The sequence below is a fragment of the Camarhynchus parvulus genome, chromosome 3 (assembly GCF_901933205.1).
Source record: "Camarhynchus parvulus chromosome 3, STF_HiC, whole genome shotgun sequence".
NCBI lineage: Eukaryota > Metazoa > Chordata > Aves > Passeriformes > Thraupidae > Camarhynchus > Camarhynchus parvulus.
This window is the reverse complement of record NC_044573.1, coordinates 40,810,936-40,829,460: the sequence shown is the minus strand read 5'-3', so window position 1 is coordinate 40,829,460 and position 18,525 is coordinate 40,810,936. Positions and strand designations below refer to the sequence as shown.

The following is an 18,525-nucleotide window of genomic DNA, read 5'->3' as shown; positions in this document are numbered from 1 at the left end:
CACTTTTAACCTGAGAAGACTGAGTAGCTGAGCCATTTTTGATCAATTTCAAGCACAAGGATGCCAGACTGATGAGAGAGGCTCATTTTATGCTCTGGGCTGTGCTAGGCTTTATGCCATCAATGGCTTTCAGTATCAGAAAGGCAATCTGCAAGTCTGGGACTGTGCTCTTGGAAGTCCACCTCTTTTAGTGCTGTTTGGGGAATGGTGTTCCAGTCATAGGGGATGTTTTACCCCTTTCCTCCACTGCATGTACAACCAGAGCTGGTACATACTTACTAATTTGGTGCAGCCTCACTCTCCCAGTTACACCAAAGACTGTAGTTCAGTCATCACCATTGGGTCCTCTGGCAAATCTTCACTGATGTTAAAGCAGTGCAGACCCTTTATGGTGAACAGCCTTCTTTAGTGGAAGTTGGAGATGGTCAATGATAGCCAAAGTCAAAATGAAAAATCCAAAGCATGTTTTAATTGCAGCAATAGTGCTGACTGTTTACAAAACAGCTGCAGGATGAGCATATACAGCCAGTTTCTGCCAGTTAGAAACACTTGGAATCACATTTAACAGTTGAAGCCTTTCAGGATCCAAAAGTATTTATTTGATTTCATATAATGTGCTTTTTATGAGTAAAAAATTTCTGTATCTCTATTTGCACTACATATGTTCCAAAATACGAGGCAAGTGGAGCATTGGGATTATTTATCCAACAAAGCAGGCCCTGAGTGTGCTATTTCTGGACAGAGGTAGTTTTTCTAGGAAAATCAGCAGCCAAAGGAGGTTAGCATTGCTTTGATCTCCAGAAGTTCCTGCCTCCATGTCCATCAGTTAAGAAATCAACCTGGGCAAGGTACCCGAGCATTCCCTTCTAGTGAGTCCCTCAGTTCTCTGGAGCAGCGTGGATAATCTGGCAGGTAAACAGATGAGTAATCTGAGCAAGGAACAGAAAGAGGGGAGACTGCTTCCACCTCTCCTTCACTCTCCAATTTCCTGATCCTCAGAATGAACAGGATATTCATGTTTACCGAAATAAGAAGACAAGAGGCAAGGAAAGGTTTCGTTTCAATATAGTAAATAAAATCTTTACAATGAGAACAATAATTCACTGGAACAACCTCTGCAGGGACGTGGTATGGTCCTCATCACTGGAGGTTCTCAAGGTGTGGTCAGACAGGGTGCTAAATAATCTCATCTGGGCTCCTTCTCCCATGGAAGGTTGGATCAGATGATTTTACAAGGCCCCCTCAAACCTGGACTCTTCTGTGATTCCATATCTCCCACTGCTTAAAAAAACCCACCAAAAAAGTTTTACAAAATGCTTTTGGGAAGTGAGACTGGTTTCACCTTAATGTGGAGCAAGTCCTTCTCCTAAAGGGAAGGGAAGGTCCTGTGTTCCCTCACCTGCTTCCAGCTACCAGGGTCTGTCCCTTCTTTGTGCTGGCCACAACAGACAGATTAACTGACCAAAAGCTAGAGTTTGTTGCTAGCTTCTTGGGGAGGTTTGACTCCCTGACTTTGTGAACAAGGCACAGGCAAAGCGAGCCTGTGGGCAGTAGTTTTCAGTTTGCTGTAAAACACATGACTGGAATGTTCAGGAGAGACAAGAGCAGTGTCGTTTGACTTCTGTGGACACGCAGCCACAAACGTGGCAGACACTGGTGGGTCTTGTCTTCAGCTCCAACCACTGCAGCTGCAAAGTGTGACCACAGGCAGGACCAGCAGTGGATGTGCTGCACCCACAAGTAAAATCTTGTTCAGGCAGAAAAATGAAACCAGGGCATTCATAATGTCAATCCATAAAATACAGAAGAGTCTTTACTGAGAGCACATCCTAGAGCACATCCTGGAAAAGCAGGGTGAATGGTGCAGCTTCTTCTTTTGATGTCCCCACCAATGTGAGGGCTCCAGTGACAGGTTAGAGTCACAAATAGAGAGATCCCAGCAAAACTTGCTCTGGAGCAGCATAAACAGAGCAGTTCTAACAGGGCTCATGCAATGTTAGGGGCATATTTGTGCAGGGACTGGCAGTGTCTTACAAATAATTGCAGGTGCCTGATCTTAATGCTAGCAACTGCTTCTTTTTGTCTGTACTGTAGCCAGGACTGGTGAGCGAGAGAGAGATTGAATGCTTTGTAATGAAGGTATATTGTAACATTTCTCTCCAGGTGGCACTTTGTTAACAACAATTAGATCCTGATTCATCTTTGAAGGGCTAATTCTTATGTGGTTTGCAAGGGTCCTACAAGGAGCAAGTGTTGAGTGGGGGCACTTTAAAAGTATTAGTGAGGGGGGCAAAAAAAAGAATAGTGCCATAAGAAATTTGCAATACAATGCCCAAGCCTCCTTTGCACCCCACAGTAATTTGTTCTTATTCCTGTTATTATCCCCTCGGGCACTAATGGTCACTTTATTAATTAGTTGAAAATTGCATTCTAGGTCAAATGGCAGCTTTTTTCCCTCCCATTGTTGCAAATTGCTAGTGGTATGGCCCAGTAAATGGCAGTGTTACTGCAAAATGGGAAAGATCCTTTGCTTTTCAAGATAAAGCCTATGGACCAGCTGCACTTTCCATGACATTTCTAAGCAGAGCATTTCCCCGGGCCTGCTTTTAAGCAGTTAGGAATTAAACAGAACTCACTGTCATTGTTAAGATTTCTAATCATAGGCTGTTACTGTATTTGCTCTCACTCTCCTCACCCTCCCCCCCATTTTAATTCTAGCCGAGCCTGTTTTCTAAGGTGCATCTCTGCAGTGCTTAGCCCCATTTTCCAGCAAAGTAGGCAGTGTGTTTAGGTGCCTTCATTTCTGGTGCTCTGATGGAAATACTTTAGAGACATCTGCTTTTGCAGAAGAGGACAGATGCTTAGCTTATTTCTGAGAAATAAGGCCATGTCTGTGGCCTCTGAAGTTAGAGACACCAAAATTACAAATCACTCTTGAAAATGTTTGCTGGCTACTGAATGTAGAAATAGAGCAAACCACAGTCTCAGAAAATGAAATGGAAATTACAGATTTTGTGAAAGATTTTTCATAAAGAAAACTCCTACTGGGGACAATAGATGTTTGGCTTTTAAACCAGAGGATCAGCCCACCAGAAGTGAACATCAAAGCAGTCTATTTTCCATTAACTACTTTCTGCAGCCTACTGTGCTGGATGCAATCTGTCATGCCAGTGTTTAGCCCAGCAGTCAGGGAAACTACCAGAAGTCAGAAGGCCTGGGCTAATTTCCCAGCTCTGTCAGCCTAACATATCTAAAAGGATGAAGTTCATATGAAGTAGAGTTGCACAAGGTGCCTGAGACAAAGCATAGCCTTTAATTTTTAGTTTTTCAAGCAACCCTGGCCTCATATCTGATTAATTTTCTTTCATAAAATTACTTTTAAACTTCTGTTCTGTTAGTCCCAACTTAAAACCAACAGAATTCAGGAAAAAAAAAAAAAAAACCCTTCCCCTGGGCCTTCAGGGATTTACTGAAGTCATATAAAGAGGAAAAAACTTTTCATAAGGGAGAAAAATGCTACCGAGTCTCTTACAGAAACTTGACACATGCTGCCCTCACATACCTAAAAGCACAACTGTTTTGTGACTGAGACTATTTCCCCTCAAAGGATAGATCACATCCAGCACACAGAGAGGCATCTTATCCTCCAGCAGGCTGAACATGCATCCTCTCAAAGCCTAAATGCTGGAGCTGGCACTAGCTGTAGCCCCTAGTGAGCACTACACAGAGCAGTCAAAAACCCCCTGAAACTGCACTCCTGGATCATAAGGACAGAAGAAAAGCTTTATTTCTCTTTTTTCTGTTTGCCCTCTCCTCTTCCCCCTCCCTTACTATTTTCTAACATCATAAACGATCAGCCTTGCTAAGCTGGACTCTTTCTACAGGCAGATGGGGGTGTTCATGACGGAGAGGGATGGTGGAGTGATTAAGCAATAACACCTTAGTGTAAACAAATGCACAGTGACAAATTTGGGATTTCTTTCCTGCTTCCAACAAGGAAGTGTTAAGACATGCAAACTGGCTCCTGTTAGCACTTAATATTTTTTCTTTGATGCTATTTTTTAACTTGATTGGAGCAAAAGTTTCTTACAGCACTCTGTTGCCAAGAATTAATATACTAACCAGCAATGCAAATAAGTAAAATAATTTCCTCCTCCTCCTCAAAAAAAAAAAAACAAAACAAAACAAAAAAAAAACCCAAAAAACCAACAACAAAAAATGAAGGCTAAATTTGCAGGTTGGTATTTATTTCTTTTGTTCAAAAACTTCAGGAAATCATTAAAATCTAATCTTTATTTAAAGCATAAACCACAATCAATGCCTAGACTTGCACTAGTGTCACACAGTTACAAGATGAGCCTAGACAGGCAAGTAGCCAACAAAAACCACAAACAAATCTGCATTAAGTGTATTCCAAACCAGTATATGCTCAAGGTTTCTGATTTGTTTTTAAAACCTAGAAGTTTTGGTCTAGATGCACTGACCAACTTCTAAATGCTCTGTGCTTCTGTACTTCAACTGTATAGCTGCTCTCCCTCTTCTGTCTGGAAATGCAATTTCATGGTGGATTTGTTTGAAACTCTCCTATTTGCTCTTTTCTGAAATCCCCCCTCTGCATAGGGAAGGTGGAGGAGAAATTAAATCACACCTACAAAATGAAGGCTTTGTTAATGAGAGGAGTATTGCAAGTTGCTCAAGGATTTGGGGGCAGCCTTATCACCCTATTTAAATGTGGTGATCATTCCTGTGTGTATTATGTAACAAGAAGTTCAGCCTTGTCACCAGCACCCTGCCTCAGACCTCCATAAACGTCACTGGAATTGAAAACCCTCCAGCAGAATGTAGATCAGAAGGACTGAAGGACCTGATGGGTAATTAAACTAGGGACAAAGATGATTATCAAAAGGCAGCACATTATACACTTACATCCCTTTTAGATGAGCTGAATCATGATCACAAGTGAAAATTAAAGTGTTATCAGGAAGTAGATACGGAGCCTGCTGGTCTTCTGTGTTAATGAACAATCTCTTGCCTAAAATAAAGCTGAATGTCACGAACATAACTCCTGAATAGTTACCTTGACATAACTTTTCCAAATGCCATAAATGCCATGCAAGTTTCTCATCACTTTTCTAAAAACTGTGATTGCTTTCACTGATTAATGAGTTTTAAAGCCACCTAAAACATCACAAGGAAACACATCTGATATCAGAACATCTCTTACAGTACAGTTTTACTCTTTAATATGAATCGAAAAACCAGCTGCACACTTGGCTACCTAATTTTTGAGACAGGGTGCACTATTTTCTATTAAAAAGCCTACAGCTATCAAGCATTTTCAGAGAGCTTATATCCAGGATTGGTTTCTGTGCCTAATGTTTCTTGTATCTTCTGGCATGAAAAAGAGAAGCTTAATACATTTGAAATATCAATGTATTAATATAAAAAAAATCATGCCTAGATTAACTATATTAGCAGTTAATATATCCCTGTTTATCTATGGGACCACTACTAATAAAAGGTCATTTGATAAGTGATCTAATGTGTACTGGGAAAATAAGAATCAATGCAAAGACAAATACTCAAAAAGATTCAAAATACTGCAAAGCCTCAAAATACTAAATGGATGGATTGTGTGCACCCATACCTTGCATTCTGTTGTGTCCTTGCTTCCCTAGCCTGCGTAACTTTCAGGTTTGTGCTTGAATCTGATCACCAAATCAAGTCCTTCATCTCCAAAAGAAACAGTCATCACAAAAGTCATAACTGAGGAGAAGAGAGTCTTTTGGTGATTCTTATTGGCAAGATACATTTTGATATTGAGCATGAACACCAGTGCGGAATACAACACATTTCAGTGTGACTGAAATTCTGCACTCAGAACAGTTCTTTGCCCTGAAGAAATGCCTATCTCCCTATTTCACAGAATATGCCCAGTTGGATCATCGAGTCCAACCCCTAGCCCTGCCCAGCATCATCCCCAAGAGTCACACCACATGCCTGAGAGCATTGTCCAAACTGTCCTTGAACTCTGCCAGGCCTGGTGCTGTGTATTTGTATTTGTGGGTTTTAGAGGTATAGGAGACAGTAGGTGCAATTGCTACAGCTGATGTCCTGCCTGCACTCTGATTTCAGGTGTGTTAGGGAGTTTTAAGCTGTGCACTACCAGACCTGCTACACAGACAAAGAGCAGCACCCAGTACAGCATCACAGTCAGTAACTGGTTTGGATTCCTTACCTGAACAAATATTTCAGACTCTAAGGTCGAGGGGTTTTAATGCAATAAAGATGTATTTTCCCAGTTGGCACAAGCAAAACCAAACATTAGACCCATTAGACCTTAATTTTGTAGTAAGATAAATTTAAGATAAATTTTAAGATAAATAAATTTAGGCTGGTGAGCACTCAGACAGAATACCCTGCCAGCTGCCCCTGTCTGTTACAGACAACTTTTCAACTCTTCATGTGTTGTCTCAATGCCATACTTCTAGGTAAAAACTGTAGGCTAAACTTAGTGCCTGATCACCAATCTAGGGCTCCAAAACCAGTACAAGCCACAGCGCTCTACAAGAATCAGCTTCAAGAATATACTCTTTAACAAATGAGCTTCTGTGTTCTGAACCAGCTTCACATTTGTGGTGGGCACAGCTGAAACACAGCATACCCATCAGCCTGGCTACGGGTGAGAAAGGTCTGGGTGTCAGCTGCAAGGTTTAGGAAAGCAAAGAAAGCAAGGTCCTAATTTGCAGGGATGCACAAAGACACTTGGCTGGTTTGTAGCCATTTTCAGTTTTTTTGAGCAGTTTTCAGCCCACAGGCCATATCTATTGTTTTGACACTATCAAAGTACTGTGGTGGTTTCAGCCAAACTTCCTGACCCCCTGTGCTGTCAGAGCCTTAAAGTTGTCATGGAGCAGCAAGGGGGGCCTGCTCCACAAGAGAAGGCAAGCCAGCCGTGGAGGGGCAATGCAGGGCAGTGACCTCACTGCTGAGGCTGCAGTCCCACAGCACCTGAAGAGCAGCAGAGCAGGACTGATGGCAGTAACCAGCGTCACACAACAGTCCTGTGATCACTGGACAAGTCCATGGGGATGAGGGATGTCTATGTCACACAAGGAAGTCAAATCATCGAGGCAAAGGCAGAATCAGACAGGCACAGTGCTGAATTCCTGCAAAGTAGATTAGGCAAGCACCAAGGGCAAGGACCTGGGCTTAAACATTGCTCTTGAGTCAAGAGTCTCATGAGATTCCCAAGAGGTTTCCCACAGCTCTCTCACACAGATTGTCCTCACTGACCAGCTGGATCCAAGGGCACCCAGCTGTAGGCAGTGAAACCCCTCTGAGGACCAGGAGGAGAGCCTGGCAGTGCCTTCAGGATGCAGGCATGGAGCTGTCAGTCACCTCTGCTCCAGGGACACCAGGAAACACTGGTGCCTGTAATAGTCACCATCACCGAGCCCTGTCCTGAGCAACCTCAGGCACCCTGAGTGACCTGCACTGAGGAGCTGCCAGGCCATCAGCGTGTACCCATGAGGGCAGCCTCACCAGACTCAGAAACTCACGGCATTCTTGTGCTCCCAAGTACTATAGCAGAAACATACCAAGGTTTCTGCATATTTACTGGGCTGACCATGCTTCTATAGAACCCAAAGATACCCTCTAAGAGAAAGAGGCTCTGCACCACAGAGGACTGTCCCATCAAACTCCCAACTGAAGGAGCATATACTAGCCTGTCTGCCAGTTTAGCTGCCAATGGGGAGTCAGCGTTTAAATGTGAACACGTACACTTTTTATTTTTCTCCCCAGCATTTAAATAAAGATCACCTTTGCAATATAATACCACATGTTGGAGTATCCTTATACTTTTGCTCAGACATCTTGGCACAAAAAGATCTATAGAGCTCCATCTCAGCACATCACTTGCTAAGATAGCAGAGCAATCAAAACTGTAGTCTCCTGTTTTATAAAAGAGGTACAAACTATAAGTTTTGATAATTGCAGTGCCACAGCATCACAAGATTAACTTGTTGTTTCAGGGTTTTTTCTTCAGCCCAGATTCAGATTCCCAGTGTGATGGTGTCACAAATGAGCAAAGTAATTTGAGAGGAAGGATACATGAAGAGGAAAGTTGATAGGTATGCTCCTGTCAGTCACTCTCTCACAATGACCACGCCACAATTTCTGCTGAGTCACTACTGACTAAGTGATTGATGTTATGGAATGTTCTCTGGATCTCCTTCCAGAAGGGGAACGCATAAAGCTAATAAATCGATCCACAATTTCAGTGAATATTTGATGAAAGGCAGCTACCCAGTGCACAGGCTAGAGAAGACTAAGCAGTACAGCAGAACAAGAATGCTTTTCTTCCCAAACACACGTTCCTTCACTTCAAATCCATGTCTGTTTGTCCTCTGTTCTGTAACCATTCAAAACAGCCCTGTGATCCCCATATTAAGGAAAGCCTATTAAACTGGAACCTTTGTGGTCATGTTCTCTGATATGATTTCTTTCTAGAGTCCATAAGCTTTGTGGTATTGTGAACAATTCAAAGTTCAGTGAGTTCAGTGAGACAGGACCTCTGCGTTTCAGTTTCATGCTTCTGCTTTCCCTCTACTATTCCTGGTGGGAAAAAAATCTTCTGGCTTGGAAATAATAATAAGCAGCTTCTGCTTATGGTCTAACATTAGGAAGAAAAAACAACCTCACAGAGACGCTATCAATTCTCCAGTAATCAGGGTAATTATTACCAACAATTCATACCACAGCTAGCACAGCAAAACTCCCACTCTGACTGTATTTAACTTTGTTTATTGAGGATAACAGACATCTTTTCTCATATCAAAGCCTGAAGAGGGAACTACCAACACATTCTGGCACACAATCGCATTCTTTTAAAATACACTATTGTACATCATGAGATCCCTGAAACCAGAGAAGTCTTCATAAAATTCAGACCACATTATTTCAAAAGGTTTGTAAGGGAGGGATAAAAATGATAGTAAAAAAAAATGATATTACAATTACAGTCAGTGGAAAATCGATTGGAAAAGGAAGCAGGAATACCCCTGTGATGACAGTGCATTTCCTGAAATGCAAATCAAGACACTATGTTATGTGAAATGGTATCGGCTCATACTTTTAATAGAACTAGAAATCCTTATTGCTTTTTTTTGTTGAATTGCCGTATGAGAGTATGAAAAATATATTTATTCATTATAGAAGTAAAGCATGATAGATTCCTTCCTCAGCTGAAAAAATTACAAAAAGTTCCTTAACTAAAAGTATCAAATGTAAAAGCAATTTTTTTCCTTTGTAAAAAAGTGTTACATTTTACAAGAAAGTCACATTGTTTCACTGGCAGATGATTACAGCAGTGATATCATGTTTCAAACTATTCAGGGTTTCAGAAACAACGGTATAACCCTTAAAACACAGATATAATCCACAATCAAGACATAAACTACAATACAGTGTAGACATGACACATTATTCATGGTGAGGAAAGTATTGTAATATAAACAACTATTACAAAAATATGCAAGAATTATAGTTTAAGTCTTTAATTTACACTCAGGAATACCTCACAATGTTATAAAAAACAATTCAGACTTTCCCTTGTCAAATGGACAAAACAGTGTAGCTATACTGGGATGCTACTGTGCCTCAGGTAGCTTAACTTAGGTTTTGGTGATTCTGGTCTCGTAACAAGCTTAGACCTTACATGATAAGTGATTAACCAGCTGAACAGCCTCAGCTTTGTGTGATTTCCTCCACAGTCACACTGTCCAGTTACTCTGCACAGTTCATAAAAACAGGTGAAAGCCTGAATAAACAAAAATTATCCCAGTGGCAATTATTCCACCATCCCATTTGCCACTTGTAGACATGAATTCTTTACCGAGGAGGGAGGTGATACCTCCTCCCATGTGGATGTCCTGATCCTCTACCTGGAGAGAGTAAGAGAGCAATTAAATACATTCAGTGAACATTAAAGCAGGAAAACAAGGGGTTATTAAGATAGCATGCAAGAAAAGTTACAATTATACATATCTTAAAAGAATACATGTCCCTGCCCAGTTGGTGTGTAATTGTGGCTAGTATTCAGAGATCCTGGAGAATAAAGTGCATGGTGGCTCTTTTTAAAACTCTTGGGTGATGGTAACTTTTAAGCCTAGTCCAGTTAATGGGTTAGGATAGTGAATCTCATTTGTGCCTGGTAGATCTGTATGAATTCAGGTAAGGACAATATGCTGTTTAGAACCAGACATAATCTATATTTACACATATTGTCATACTGGTTTAAGTATGCCTGTGCACTATACTGCTTTAGTTAGAGAGCCCTATTAGCAATGCAGCACTCACAATGTAAATTAAATCTTTTCTCAGCACTGAAGTTCCACCAGGTCCCATCAGCATTACAGTCCTACCAAAATCCCATTAATCAGAAGCATGGTTGAAAGCAACACCAGTGTGGAAGACTTGACTAAGTATCTTGCAATTGAGAGGCTGCTTGTATTATCAACAGTTATGTGTTTTACAGTGCGCTAACACTGAAGTGAATGTACCCTTTTGATGCAATTACATTCTGTGAAGAAATGGATAATTAACAGTGATTTCCATAGTTCTTAATGCTCAGTTTATTTTTAAGTTCTTATAGAATGAGTTAACATTGTGATGTAAACCAATGTATTAGTGGTCTTAACTTCTAATTAATGAAGTTTGTCTACCAATAGGGTATATGGGCTGTGGTGTGGTGTTGCAGCCACAAACCTAAAATCCATAAATTATCAAACAAGAAATATTGAGGGAAAATCTACCTTCCTGAGGCTTAGATGTCCTGCTCTGAATAACACAGATGTGCTTTATCCATTTGTAACACACAGCCAAGAAATTTACGGAGAGAAGTTAAATGAATAAAATCAAACAAAAAAACCCCAAACCTTCCCAAAATGCAAAAAAAAGCCACAACTGAATTCCCTGCATTGAAAATACAGCTAGAGGATGAGCTGCTTATTACAGCAGCTGGGTACAGCAGCTACTACTGGCCATGTAATGAAGCATGCCTGTGTCCAGTTCTTGTTCTGCCTGAGGGGATTCAAGCCATCCTCTCAGAGAAATGCCACTGCCTCTCAGGTTGATGCTTTCTTGGTGGAGGCACTCTTTCCTCCACTGTCTCACTGAAGCTGAGATATTGTCACAGAATTCTTAAACATTAACTGATAAGAGAGAACAAAGGCTGCCTAATCATTATATACACTCCGGATACAGAAGATATGGGTCCCATGGTTACTGTTCCATTACTTTTACTGTATTAAATCCAATGATTTATGCATGATATGCAACAGCAGGAACCATAACAGTGTGCCACGGAAAGGTACATAGAGGATGGGATAGACAGATATCAGTATTATTACTAGGGAGTTTTATCACATAAGCTACCATGAACAGAAAATGGGTATTCTTTTTTTCTCTCGCTTTGCTGAGACACACATATAACAGACAACAGCTACATAGAGAAGTAACCCAAATACCTGTGCTAATATTAGCAAACTTAGGAAAAGAATTTTGCCAAAATGAGTCATGTTGGCAGATCACTTTAAAAGGAGCTCTAAAATATTGAAGGCCTCTTTTATAAGGACAGATGTATTTTTCCAATAAACCTGTTTCACTTATAACACAGGCAATTTAACTGCAGTTATGGGATCATGTTTTAAGAGTGTCCTGAGGGTAAGAAATAGGGATAGTGTAGAAGAAGCCAAGATGTTCAAATAATGCTACTGAAAGACATTCGTAACACAGCAAACACAGCAGCACAGTTACTGTAGAACATACCTTGTGGAATACACCTAGCCATGAGATCTCTGGATCTGGTCAGAGATTATCTGACCCCTGGTTTCTTCAGATGGTCAAGAATTAGTAACAATGACCAGTTTGGGTTTTGCTTATGGTCAGCATAGATACACCATATTTTAGCTTTATATTTTACATAGAGGATCAAAGAATATTATTTGTGAATCAAATTATATTATCTTACTCTGAAGCATTCAACAGTGGCAGCTGAAAAACATTTAAGACTTCACTATATCTATTTATTATTTATCTTTCCTAATCACATCAGTGATCTTATTTGAAAACCTCACCTGGAAACATACAAGAAATTCAGGTTCTGCAGACTTAATAAAATAATTGATGTTTCTTAGACACCTCTCTTCCTTTTGCTTATTTTCTTTAATCTATGTGCATGTGCTTCAACTCACAGTAATGAGGAAGTAAAACTGAATTAACCCAGCTCAACAGTGTTACCCACTGTGGTGTTTCACTGAAATGTCTGTTCTTTTCAAGAAGTGAGACTGGTGAATGATTTAAGATTAATGTCAAGGCAAGACAAAACTTGCATTTGTATCACTTAGGCAGTGACCTGGAAGTAGGGACCCTGATCTAGAAAACCACTTAAGAATGTGTTTAACTTTATTCATATGCTTGAGGGTTTTGTTGAAGTATGAACGAAGATCTGCAGCTAAAGACTTCAGACACATTTCTGTGCAGCTGTGCCAACTTGTTTTAGAACTGTTGCAAATTTAAACACAGTTCAGCTGAGACCAAGCATGAAAATTACAAATACCACATGAAAGCTTATTTCCCAGAACACTGTGAGTAGAAGATGACTGCAGATTACAATGCTACACTCCACCTCACTGTGCAGAGTTGGTTTTTGCAAGGGGCAATACACAACTATGTAACTGATGCTGATGCCTTGTGAAAGCTGACCTAGAACAGAGGCTAGACAGAGTTAAAGAATGAAGTAGGTATTTATTGAAAGCCCTCAATGGATACACCTTGGGCAGTACAAGAGCCCAGCCAGGGCAACACCCAAGATGAACCCAAAATGGTCATAAAAATGGATGACCGGTCATGAGGTCTCACATTTTTATAAGTTTTGGAGTTAATTGTCCAATTACAGCTTTAGGTTATGGAGTCCCATCCTTCTTGTTTTCTCTTCTCTGTCCACATTGCTCCTGCTCTGGGCCCGAGACTAGTATGGATTGTCCTTGGTCCCTAGCTGGAAAAGGACTTGTTCTGTCTGCCTACTCTGTGAAGAGAGCTTACCAAGCCTTAAGGTGAAGCTCAGAACTACACACTAAAGCAGCACAGAATCTGAAAAATATAAAAGCTAAAACTTAAAGCATCAATGCAAGTTTTGTTGCTGACTGCTTGCTATAGGGTTACTGCACACATAAATATGAACTGCAGGTAGATACAGAGCTGTTAGACTGGTGATAGGGACAATTCCAAACCCAAAAACATGCACCCATTTTTTACCTTGGGATTGCAGATGTCTTTGTGTGAACTCCCTCATCTGGTTATGATATGGAGAAACAACATGACTTCTGTGTGGCTGTTGGAACCTGGGATTAAAATCTCTTTGTTCTCTTCCTGAAAAACAGTATGCACTGAGCAACTCTGACAATATGTAAGATTAAATGGAGAGAAAGAGGGACAGTGTATTCTTTTTCAGGAAACAGAGTATTTCTTAGTTTTGTGCCAAAACACTCAAGCACAATTACGATCTTTCTAAGCTAAAGTCAGCCTAACAAGCATGGTTCTTGTCCTCATTTCCATCTATGCACATCATGATTACAAGCTGTTAACAAGTGTATTTAGAAGCCAGATCAAAATTTTATGACACAGATTTGGAGACTGCAGTCATTAAAACAAACAGAAATCCCTCTCCAAATTGGAATCACAAATCATAATTAAAATGGTTAAATATAGCTCTCAAGGAAAAGCAGATGCTACCAAGGTCTGGTATTATAAATCACCAACAGATATCCTCAATTTTGAGTGTCCAGCATGAGCTCGTTGTAGAGCCACATCAGAAGTATTGCTGCCACATAATGCAAAGTACTGAACTAGCAGAAAATAATTTTGTCTGTTGTAATTTGCTCAAGGAATTCTGAAGGGGTAATTTTTATCCTCACAGACATTATAACTGATCAGGTATTGAGCAGGTGATAAATATAATATGAGCATAAACACTGAGATTCAGTGTAAATTATTTCAAAGTCTTGAAGCCTCAACATTCAGGCTGATATGTGATTGACGTTAAAAACCTTTTAGATGTTTTTTACTGTGAAAGTCAGGCAGCTCAGGTAGGGAAAACAAATTTGCAAACTGAGTTCTTTAGCAAACTGAGCCATAAAGTTGGGGGAAAGAGCAAGATCTTAAGCAAGAAAGCAGAGTTTTTCAAATTGTCCAAAAGCTCTCTTCTGTTTTGAAATATGTCAGTGAATGCAATAAGAAGTATTTCATCTTCAGTGCCTCATTTTGACCTTCAGCTATCAATGTTAAATAGCTCCCCTGAGAGACTAAAAGAAAAAGCTGGGCCATTTAATTTCTCCTATAAAAATATCTTTAGTCACTGAATAAATAGTTATGTTTCTGTCAATTAATGGTACTTATTGCATATATCTCACTAGTTATGTACCTAGATGGAAATATTATTCTATATAAACTTGGGTAATCAAATTCACATCAATTGCTAAAAAGAGTAAATATTTTCTTAGATATTTTCATTGCTTCTTGGAGAAAGAACTTCAAATTTACTTAGCTTGATGGGCTGCCTATGTAATTGCTGCTGCCACTGAAGGATAATTTAGCTCATCTATGTATTAACTTTATTGAGAAAATTCACACAATGCCAACCTGTGTTAAATCCATTTCCTCTTGGTCTGCTCTGTATTGTTCTGTTCTTTGCCATGCAAATCTTGCAAATGAGAGTCTTCAGATTCTGGAAGGGTGTGTACAAAGACTCCTGCAGAAAACACAGTTAAAAATCAATTACTCTTCTGCTCTTCTTTCTTCAGGTGCAGCACAAATCAAACACATACACAACAACTATAAGACTTGTCTTAGCCACACTTGTGCACGCATGAAGCTGGTAGATCTGGTTCACACTTTAACAGGAAATAAAGTTTGAACATTTAATATTAAATGTGGATACCTGGAGGAGTGAGTAGGGGTGCAGAAGAAATGCTTTCCACTTTCTCAGTGAAGTAGTTTTTCCTTCTCTGCTCACATTTGCAAATCCCTTGCTGTCCTGTCCTATTCTATGACCTTGCACCTGTAGATACCCTTAACTAGACTTCCATCTGCAATACCTCAGGCAGAGATGGTTAAAGCCTCCAGACAAGGACTGATGAACTCATGGAAAATACACCAGTTAGAATCTGTCTCTTAATCTCATACATTAGAAACAGAACTTACCCAACAGCAACACATCTGCCCCAACTCCTGACTGATAAAACATAACTCAGTCTAAAAAGAAATGGGGAATTAAATTCAAGTGTTGACCTTGTGGTGTGATGAAAAATTCTACTGTCAAAAGGACAAACTGAAGCTATTTAAGGGTGCGATATTGAGAGATATGATACATCCTTAACTTTCTCTGTTTTCTGAGCTTTGAAAAAGTGACAGATCTTAGAATGTATTTTTTTTCTGATTGGTACTGGGCATGTGGGATTTACTACACAATGAAAAGAATTAGGAAAAGAGAGATTTTAGATAGCATAATTTGTTATTTTCATAAAATTGAACTGATTTTTACAGGATGACATTTCTTTTTAAAGATGACAGGATGAGCTAAAAAAATCTAACAGGTAGCAAGACTGCAGTAACTAGAGAGGTTTCTTAAATTAAAGGTAGAGTCTGACTCCCTGAATGAACCCTGCTGAGAGCTTCCCTAACTTCCCTAATACATTTCTGGAGTTAATAAACATCTTTAGAGAGACTTAACTAAAAACCACTGATTTTTTTTTAAATTTTGTTTTACCACACAAACTAGGTCTAGCCTGTGAAGAGCACAGAGAAATCCTTTCATTTTACTCCTGGAAGAATAAATTCAGAATGTATGGAGGTTGGATGAAAAGCAAGATCAGAAAAGAACAAAACATATCAATTATGCTGACCCCATGATGTAATTTGGTTTTAATTTAAAAAAATTAACCATGAACATACTCATTAGTGAGAAGCACAATAAAAAGGCTAATAAAGTGATAATATCATTGCCTCACTTCTTTATGAGACTATTATAGCCAATTTTCTGTGTGGATAAACAAACTAATATGATTACAGTTTTGAAAAACAGAACTAGCATAATATGAGCTTAGCATAATTTTGTAGAAAAACAAGATGGCTCTATTTTTATTCTTATCAGAAGTTGTCAATTTTTTTATCTTTAACAGCTGTTAGGCTACAAAGAGCTGAGCTACCCAAAAACTTGCCCACAAAAATATCAACTGCATTTAGTGTACACATTTTCTTCTTTTGGTATAAGAACCAAAAGGAAGGTAGGAGACAAACCCTGAGATGTTCCAAATTTTTTATACACATGTAAATATTTAACCAGGATTGTATTTCCACTGTAATTGTCAGAAACCTATTAACTGTATTTAAGCCTATCAGATTGAAAACAACACTGATTCTGAGATTGCCTCAAGTCCCTGAAGTAATGCAACTATTCACATAATAGAGAAGGGACCCTAGGACTTAGGAGACAAGCACTGAACAACCAAGGAATAACTTTTTCCTAGTTTCTTTTCCATTACAAAACATACCATGCAGAATAACTTCTTTTCTGCATACAGTACTGTCACTATCACCAGATTAGATTTGTGGTGCTCAAGGTTAGATTGTTAACAAACAAGTGCTGAAAGATCTTGGCTTCCAGCAGTATATTAAGCTCTGCCAGGAACTAAGTACCATTTTTATTTATTAAAGTTGAACTTATAATAAGAGGAAAAACCAATCACATATACTTGTTCTCTTGCCAGTGTTCCCAGCTAAACTGGCATCTCTTGGCAATTCTCCCCAGAACAGATTCTTGCCTCAAACTGATAAGCTGAAAGCTATTTTATTAGTCTGGGTACATATCTCTGCCATATATGTACCATAAAATTGTACCTAAAAAAGAAGAAGGTATTTAAACTACTCTGAAAGTTCACATAGCTAGAGTATTTTTCCTCACAACAGAACAGTTTATCTGGGGCTTGTTTAAAACAGAGCATCAGGCTTTAAAAAACCCTAATCTAGATATTTCAGTTGACCAAGCATATTTCTAACTCTGTTCTAGGAAAGTAAGATCTTTCCCATCTTCATTATAAAACAGAATAAAATAGAACTCCAACCTTAACACAAGATTTTAAAATGTTAGCTAAAACATGCTACATAATAAATTTAAAAATACCTGTATCAATTAATATAACAGTTGTACAGATTTAATTTTTTATTGTCAAAGTTACCCACCAACCTGAATTCTACACAAGAGGAAAACAAATATCAATTTCATTTTGGATACTTTAACATTTTCCCATTTATTCTTTAAACCCTCTATTGTTTTGTAAAAGTCCTGCATGAAATTCCTGGATGAACCATTAAACCCAATCCAAAATCTACTGAAATCAACAGCCCAATTAATAGGAACCACAGGATTTGGATAGAGGTTATGGTCCTAATCATATGATGGAACACATATGGAAAGGATTATTCTCCTCCTTCATGCTAAAAACATGTTCATTCCACCCACCCACAAGAGCTGCACTCCTCACTCCAGACCAACATGGTATGCAGCTGGACACAAAATCACAAAAGATAACCAGTTACACAAAAATAACTGGCACTGATGCATAAGATTAAAACAAATCAAAACGGAAACATTTTTTCTCTGTAATTACTTTAACCTCAAGTGATACATTCAGTAGCAGGTAAAAGCACTTCAAAGGTAAGATTTTCAAAAGTAATTAAATGGTACAGGCTTCTCAGACACATTAATTGAGAAAGACACATTAATTGAAGGTCTTTAGAGCTGCCTTCCCAGATGGGTACAGACCTACCCAAGCATCTCTCCACATATTCTGTGCTGGAGGGGCACAAGGCAGGTCGGGTTTGAGGCTTTCCCAGGGCATCAGCACAGTCTGGCACTGAGCCCAGCAGACCCTACCTGTGAGCCTGGCCACATTGCCCCTGAGCAGTGCCCAGTGCTCAGCAGGACCTCCCTGCCCAGACACATCTGAAATCACACTGCTCTTTTGGTAACACAGCATGCAAATCTTGCAAATTCCCAGATTTGTAAGATAAAGTGGAACTGAGAACCAAACAAGTACTTAGAGCTACAGGAAGGTACTTGATGAGATTCTAAAAGAAACACCCATATTTACCTATTCTAAAAGAATGTACCTTCTTCTGATTTGCAGTTCCTCTTTGAATTTGCCAAACTTTCATCTCAAAATTTAGGTTCCTTAATGCCTTTAAAAATATCACCTTAAACATTTGGTTTTTAAAAAGTGTTCTTAATATGTTGCTTAAAATCTTATGGGAAAAAGATCTCATTTATATCCCAGTACTGGAAAACTATTGTGGGCATTTTCATTTTTGAAATTGACAACTGTTTTCCTTTATTATTTTCTGAGTAGTGGAAACAAAATTAAAGGTAAAATTACAGCTTCCTTCATAAGCTCACTATTTCTACTT

The 18,525-nt window shown here is 39.2% G+C and overlaps 1 protein-coding gene across 1 annotated transcript in view; it reads right to left on the bottom strand.

Moving 5' to 3' along the window:
- Positions 1-8,792: 8,792 nt before the first annotated feature.
- The window catches only part of FAM120B (family with sequence similarity 120B), a 47,846-nt gene continuing 38,113 nt past the window's right edge, over positions 8,793-18,525 (bottom strand). The window contains exons 8-10 of the mRNA XM_030945885.1: positions 14,704-14,812; positions 13,321-13,434; positions 8,793-9,947 (exon numbers count right to left, since the gene is read on the bottom strand). Of these exons, the coding sequence (XP_030801745.1) occupies positions 9,895-9,947; positions 13,321-13,434; positions 14,704-14,812 (276 nt within the window). The 3' untranslated portion in view covers positions 8,793-9,894. The remainder of the gene's footprint in view (positions 9,948-13,320; positions 13,435-14,703; positions 14,813-18,525) is intronic.